We start from the raw sequence: 7,764 nt of genomic DNA, 5'->3' as shown, positions 1-7,764 counted from the left end.
ACCAATTTTGTTGTAAAATGGTCCTGGAGCTGAGCAAAAAAAAAAAAAGTAACCATAAAACTTGGCCATTTTTGCAACACTAAAGCAAAATACAAAACCCTCAGATTTTGGGATGTTTGTAGTTTTGTGCCCATATTCCCTATATTCCCTACCCCTGACTTTGAAGACAAAACCCAGGCTGAACTATCCAAAAAAAGATTGTCATGGCATAGCGCCTAAAGCGTCCTTGTCATCTCCTGTCATAGCATCCCAGGAATGCTAGCATGCCAGAGATTTACAAATCCCCTGCTTCAGTTGCTGCTCCTTCTTCTTGTGTTTCCTTAATAGCTCTCTGTAAAGGTGCTGGACTCTCTGCTCTTCTTGTCTTTCAAAGAAGGAGGCAGAGATTTTTCGGCACAAACGTTGTGCGTACGTTTCCAGAAAGATCATGGCATAGATGATGCAATAGAGCATTCCGACAGCAAGGGCCACAAAGTTGTTGGGGGGGCTTGGCCGTTTTATTGTGCAATCGGCAGAGATGAAGGTCAGATTCTGCTGGTAAGTTCTTTCGAAGTTCACAATGGATTGTTCTCCAGAAGTGACTCCATTGAAAATTTTCCAGATAAAGGGCAGAATGTTTATTTTAGCCTGAAACAAACAAAATAATAGATTCAACGGGAAGATGGAAAAAACCCAACCACACTCTGGCAAGTACAAAAATAGCAACTCGGCAATGTAAGAATCACAATTAAATTTTGTACACGTTTGGTAAGATTGGGAGCTAAAAATGCAAGTAGGTTTCAGGCTGTGACTAGATAATATGCTTACATGGGCGTACGCTGTTTAGCACAATGCAGTAGGATCCTGCCTGAGGTCTTAGCTGCTGCCACAATAATTATAATAGCAGTAAACTGTTTGAGGTGATAAGAGTCATAAAAAAATTAAAAGGAGTACTTGTGGCACCTTAGAGACTAACCAATTTATTTGAAAGCTCATGCTCAAATAAATTGGTTAGTCTCTAAGGTGCCACAAGTACTCCTTTTCTTTTTGCGAATACAGACTAACACGGCTGTTACTCTGAAACCTGTCATAAAAAAATTAAACTCTTATAGCAAAGAATGGCATGTGCAGTCACACCCTCTAGCATGAAGGTTAACTAGTTTCTCAGTCCACAGGTTTCTGGCTATAAATTGCTTGCCAGTGGTGGCTAGGGAAGAAATGTAGACTTGCCCAGTTAAGTGTGTGATGGGAGGATTACACCGGCAACTGGAGCATCCCAAAAAAGGAAAGGGGGGGGGGAATAATTAAAACAGGAAAGCTAAAAAACAAGAAAAAATGAAAATAGGTAGAGGAATAAAAAATATATTGAAACTGGAGAGGGCCCAAAAGGGTTTGTTTGCCTGTGTCCTGACTGACCATTAAAAAGCAACTGGGCATGAATTTAAACACAGAACAGGAAAGGGTTAATAAAGAAAAAGGAAAAATACATTTTAAAACTGAAAACAGAACTGCTTAAAACCAAATCTGGTTTTGCATCCCATCCCCCGACCCTCCTCCTTGATTTTCTGGTGTCTCTGTACATTGAGGGCTGTTCTGTCTATCCCAGTTTGTGAATCCCTTACTCAGAGTGGGGAGCAGTTCCAGTGAGACTGCTGCTGAGAGCTAGGGGTCATGCTTTTGGCCTGTGTGATTGTAAAAGTGTCTAACAAACTCTGGGCATTGTATAAATAATAAATCACAATTCCTATGAATCCAATGCTAGCCACTCTCTGAGACAGAGCACTGGACTACATGAACCATTGATCTGCTCTGCTTTGGTGACTCCCATATTCCTAAGTGGTAGATCCCCACAATTATTATCATGTAAATGTCTCCTGGTAAAATTTTCCCCGCTGTCATACGAGTGGGTCTCTGGAGCTATGATTCAGTCAGTGCAATCACAACTCAGGGAAGAGGTGGGAAGGGCCCCATTCCTCTTTCTAATAAACTGTTCTTTCTTCCCGTCACCGAGAGCCCACTTGTCCCAGACTAGAGGCAGGATGTAGAGGACGCAGGGTGGCATTCCAGCACCTCATTTCACTGCAGAGTATCCACGATGCTTTCTAAGGGCTAGATTGTATCTTACAGTCGGAATCACAGTTTGCTCCCTGGTCCCCTCCTTGCTACTGTTCTATACACACTGGCCCCCAGAGCATTTGGTGGGACAGGGACCAAAGGTGTGCCCATTCCATGCCTCCCACTCACCCATCCCTTGCCCACCTGCACAGGAGTGGGGTTACTGACCCCACAGACACTGCTTTCCCTCCTTCCCTGCTCTATGACTCACAATACAGGTAGCCTTGCACATAGGGGGACCGGACGTCCCAATATTATCAGGCTCTGTCTTGCTATTTGGTCATCCTACTTGCACAGAGGAGAGTAAAGAGGTGCAAAGTGTTTGCCTGACTCTCCTGTACTGGCATGAGGGCAAGAGATGCTCCTGCCCTGAATGACTGACACCACATGACTGATTCTCTTGGATTTTGCTTCACCCCTCCCCCTGTACTACCCCAGAATCCCCGAAAAGACCCTTAAGGGCAATCCCTACAAGAACATATGCTTTCAAAGTGAAAGTTTTCATCTCCACATCAGCTGCTTGATCAGTGACTTCCTCACTTGTCCTATGGGGTTAAACACAAACGCTGGGCTAGTTTTGTCCTTTATTTGTTAATGCACCACATGTGATTCAGCAGTGATCTCTACAGCGGGAGTGGTTGTACTAGAAACCCTGCTCTTTCAGGTTGTTGGCTGTCTTCAGCTACCACTGATACTAGTGGGAGTTGAGGGCACAGGAGAGATCACAATCAGGGCCAACCTTAGGCTTTGTGGGACCCTACACAGTATTATTAAACTGGTGCCCCTACGGCCAGCCGACAGCAGCCCAGGCTCACAGCCCAGGGAAGAGGGGGGAGGCAGCAAAGGATACCGAGATGCCCGGCCCGTCTCATGGCAGCAGAGATTCACAGTTCCCTGCAGAGACCCCCATACCCTCTCCCTCATGCAGAATGCGCGGCGCTGGTGCATTCGGCTCTGTGAATACGGCCCCTGCCTAAGGACACTGCAGTGCTCACTGGGTGTGCGGGAACCGACCTGCTCTTACCTGCTGTCATGGGCAGCAGGAGAAGCTACCACTTGGGGAGGCTAGCTCCCCAGCCCACCTCTTCTGCCTGTGGCCCCGCCCAAACTCCACCCCTGCTCCGCTCCACGTCCCGCCCCTACTCTGCCCAGGCCCCGCCCTCTCCCCACTGTCTCCCTCCTCTCTTCTCTCCCCCTCCCTGATCACCCCCTACCAGCCAAATCCCTGAACTCAAACAAAGCAAATGACATTTGAAAAAAACACTCTTCTGCAATTTCTTTCTAAAGAAAATGGAGCATATTTTCCACTGCCTGCCAGAAGGTGAAGACTGGACATGCAGAAGGTACCTAATTAAAAGCACTAAGCTTGGGAATAAAAAATGTCAGGCATGGGTTTTTTGATATGCCCTGAAGTTTGTCAGAGATTTATTTGCAAAAACTTTGTAGTAAGGGCAAGTCAGCTGCCCTGCTGACTACAACATTAAATGTTATGGAATACATGATGCAGCTCTTCTCTGTTTTACATTTTTTTAATCAGAATTCCTGAGCTGATTTTATATTTTAAATGTACTCTTAAGCCTTCATAAAGTAATCATTCCAGATTACTACATATTTAACTCACTGAAACAAAGACATTATTTTAAATTAATCAGTCACAGCGATTTAGTGTGTTCATAACAATGTTCGCCGCTTTTAGAAACAGGGAACACTAAGATTACTTTGTGTGATCTCCATAACAATAGACATGTTCATGAAACTTCACCAACTTCAAAAAATATGTTTCCAAAGATTTTAGGCATAACAAAGGATGTTATATCTTACTAAGGTACTGATTTTGCTATAGGGTTCTCTTAAAACTCGTTCATCAAATAGTCAGAAGTAAAGAAAGGGAAACTCGTTTGTCCAGCTATCTGGCAGGAAAGGATGTTGTCTCTTTAAGGGCTCTCTTCAACAGGGGTGCGAAGGGAGAAAGGGATGGACAGAAAGGACAGGAAGATTTTGGAAGCAAGTTTTTTGTACTACAGTTATTAAAATTAAAATGTGTATTTTAGATAAGGGTGGTCCTTTGAATGATTTATTTAAAAAACTATATGTCTGAAGATCCAAGCATTTAAGGCTAAAGATCAATACTCAAGACTGTGCATCTAAAAATCTATGCAAGGATTTTTTAGAGATGTGATTTTATCACCTTCAGCAACACACTAGTGAAATATATTTAAAGCAAATTTTAAATTAAGGTCCTGTAGACTAACATGTTCTGAGTAAATATTACAGTAATGCACAACTGTTTTTATCAGTAAATTCAGAAACTGACAGTATATACCTGGGGGTTGGCAAATGCCTGTTAAATGGCTTCATTACCACTTAAATGGCTCTTTAACAGTTTCAGTGTAGTGCTAATAGGTCTGGCAGGCTGGAAGGCTTTTCCGCTTTTAAGTTACTAGATCCCCTCCAGAGTAAGAGTCACCAGGCTGCAGCAGCCAGCTGTGGGAGCCTGCAGGAAGGGTGGACACTAAGACCCAGGGGTGCCCCAAATTTTCGGGTGCCCTTCGCAGCCGCTATGCTGCCTATGCCTAAGGACGGCCCTGATCATAATGTTGCCTTCTATAACTATATATGGTGACCAGATGTCCCATTTTTAAAGGGACAGTCCCATTTTGGGGGACTTTTTCTTATATAGGTGCCTATTACCCCCCACCCCCTGTCCCGTTTTTTCACAGTTGCTGTCTCCTCACCCTATAACTATATGTGCTGGAGGCAGGCTGTGAGAGCACATATGTCCCTGTCCTGCATCCATTCTATCTGTGCAGCTGGCAATAGAACAGCTCAGACAAATGTAGCTTTGGCTGGTGAGAAAAGCTGGGCATTCCTTTATTTAAAGGGCCAGGCTAGGGACTCTGCTACTTACATCATATTTAATGTTGAGCGTTATGGGCACCCTGGGAAACTGAGCCACCTCATTCATTGCTGTATCTGCCAAGTGGAAGGCGATGTAGTCCGTTGCTATGATCACCGCTGTCAGCATCAGGACCAAAGTGAGGAGCATCATGCGCACCAGGCACACCATCTTTTCCTCCCGGGACAGCTTCAAGCCTGTGGATCTGATCAGTTTTTTGGGTGAGCATGTCAGCAGATGGGCTGCTTTCTTGTCCACAGCCAAGTCCTCCAGCTTTTTGGTGATGTAAATATTGTCAAATTGGAGGTTGGTGAGATAGCTTTTCAAATACCAAGCGGACTCAAAAAGGAGATAGAACAGGAAGAAGCCAGCAGCCACCCTGTTGGCTACCAGCAATGCCTGTTTGACCAGCAATTCGACAGCAGAGAAATCATCCTTGATCTTCTGACTAGCAATTAGCACTTGGTCCCTCACCAAGGAACTACTGTGATTCACAGCATACTGAAAATGTCCATTCCTGGGCTTCAGAGAGTTATCTGCCATTTTGTCAGTGACTTCTTTGATCTGGTGACCAAACTGCATGGAAGCTTTTCCCAGCAGGGTTGTTGAGTTCAAAAGGCTGTCTGAGGAATCCTTGCAAATGCATTTAATAACCTGCAGTATGGTTTTAATGTTGTCCATGATGTTTGGTAAGATATTAACTGCCACGATCATGAAACAGGTGGACAAGAGCAGCCTCCGGCCTTGTTTAGTGCCCAACGTAGGTATGATTATGGTGAACATGCAGCGGATAGGATGCACCAAGAAGAGGATCAGTAGAAGTAGCAGACTGAAGGAAACCGCAGTTGCAAAGGAGAGGTGAAATGGATACTCTAGTGAGGAGAACATCCAGTTGTAGAGGAGGCCACCTGTCAGCAAGGCAATGCAGCAGCACTGAAGAAACAAAGTCAGGAGCTCACTGCAGCTTGAAGGCACCGGCTTCGAGTAGGCAGACCATGCATCTAACACGACTTCTTGTATCTTTGGAAACAGATTTTCCTGGCAATAGATCTGGACTCTTAACCTATACCAAGAAAAAGCAATGCTGTGTTGAGCAGAGTCAATATAGAAATGCATTGATATGAGCCAAAAGTTTATGCCAAAACAGTGACTGTCAGATGAAGCAGAGTGACCTCCACCAAGCTGTGAAAGCTGCTTCTAATATACCATAAAGTTACTAATAGAAATGGGACATGAAGAAAGGACTGTCCGACTGGTGTAATGTCTTTTCGTTATTTTTCATGGGCATTATAATATATAAGGATGATCTCTGTTGGGGTGGCTACTAGCAGGTGGCTTCTTTCAGGGGTGATGCACTAACAGGTCTTTTTTATGTGCTTCCTTTCCTGAACACATCTTGTCTCTCACTTCTGTTCCTCTGTACTGGCTTTGCTGAACTACATATGTGGGACTGGGTAGAATTTCCTTCAAATAATGAAGAACAGGCAATTTCTAGGTATTTCTTGAAAGTTCTAAATTAATAATCGAAGGTCAGTTGCTCATCCTCAAATGTAATGTTGAATAACATTCAGCTCTTGTGGCATGGATAATCTTTTTGTTCTGAAAAAAGAAAAGGAGTACTCGTGGTACCTTAGAGACTAACCAATTTATTTGAGCATAAGCTTTCGTGAGCTACAGCTCATTTCATCGGATGCATACTGTGGAAAATACAGAAGATGTTCTCATACATACAAACCATGAAAAAATGGGTGTTTACCACTACAAAAGATTTTCTCTCCCTCCACCCCCACTCTCCTGCTGGTAATAGCTTATCTAAAGCGATCACTCTCCTTACAATGTGTATGATAATCAAGTTGGGCCATTTCCAGCACAAATCCAGGGTTTAACAAGAACGTCTGAGGAACGGGGGGGCGGGGGCGGCGGGTAGGAGGGGGTAGGAAAAAACAAGGGGAAATAGGTTACCTTGCATAATGACTTAGCCACTCCCAGTCTCTATTCAAGCCTAAGTTAATTGTATCCAATTTGCAAATGAATTCCAATTCAACAGTCTCTTGCTGGAGTCTGGTTTTGAAGTTTTTCTGTTGTAATATCGCAACTTTCATGTCTGTAATCGCGTGACCAGAGAGATTGAAGTGTTCTCCGACTGGTTTATGAATGTTATAATTCTTGACATCTGATTTGTGTCCATTTATTCTTTTACGTAGAGACTGTTCAGTTTGACCAATGTACATGGCAGAGGGGCATTGCTGGCACATGATGGCATATATCATATTGGTAGATGTGCAGGTGAATGAGCCTCTGATTGTGTGGCTGATGTTATTCAGCCCTGTGTTTGTGTCCCCTGAATAGATATGTGGGCACAGTTGGCAACGGGCTTTGTTGCAAGGATAGGTTCCTGGGTTAGTGGTTCTGTTGTGTGGTATGTGGTTGCTGGTGAGTATTCGCTTCAGGTTGGGGGGCTGTCTGTAGGCAAGGACTGGCCTGTTTCCCAAGATTTGTGAGAGTGTTGGGTCATCCTTCAGGATAGGTTGTAGATCCTTAATAATGCATTGGAGGGGTTTTAGTTGGGGGCTGAAGGTGACGGCTAGTGGCGTTTGGTCACCACAAACATGATACAGTTCTGTGGTGACCTAGAATCTTATTTTCGACGTCTCCGACTCAAGGAATATTTCCAACGCACCTCTGAACAACATACTAATCCACAGAGACCTCCCTACCAACACTACAAAAAGAAGGATTCTAGGTGGACTCCTCCTGAAGGTTGAGACAGCAGA

At 44.2% G+C, this 7,764-nt stretch overlaps 1 protein-coding gene across 1 annotated transcript; it reads right to left on the bottom strand.

The window, feature by feature from the left end:
• Positions 1-258: 258 nt before the first annotated feature.
• Positions 259-6,106, bottom strand: OCSTAMP (osteoclast stimulatory transmembrane protein). Its single transcript, XM_073309547.1, has 2 exons — positions 5,003-6,106; positions 259-627 (listed from the first exon to the last, which is right to left on the bottom strand). The coding sequence occupies exons 1-2, from the start codon at positions 6,104-6,106 to the stop codon at positions 259-261; spliced, it is 1,473 nt and encodes a 490-aa protein (XP_073165648.1).
• Positions 6,107-7,764: the final 1,658 nt, after the last annotated feature.

This window comes from Lepidochelys kempii, chromosome 13 (assembly GCF_965140265.1).
Source record: "Lepidochelys kempii isolate rLepKem1 chromosome 13, rLepKem1.hap2, whole genome shotgun sequence".
Taxonomy (NCBI): domain Eukaryota; kingdom Metazoa; phylum Chordata; order Testudines; family Cheloniidae; genus Lepidochelys; species Lepidochelys kempii.
The sequence above is the reverse complement of the archived record's forward strand: the minus strand, read 5'-3'. Positions and strand labels throughout refer to the sequence as shown.

Bases quoted from the DNA above. Each gene is read 5' to 3' on its own strand.
- OCSTAMP (XM_073309547.1), bottom strand. From the start codon at position 6,106: ATGCATTTCTATATTGACTCTGCTCAACACAGCATTGCTTTTTCTTGG. The intron at 628-5,002 runs GTAAGTAGCAGA...TGTTTGTTTCAG, and splicing joins CGCTCAACATTAAATATGAT to GCTAAAATAAACATTCTGCC.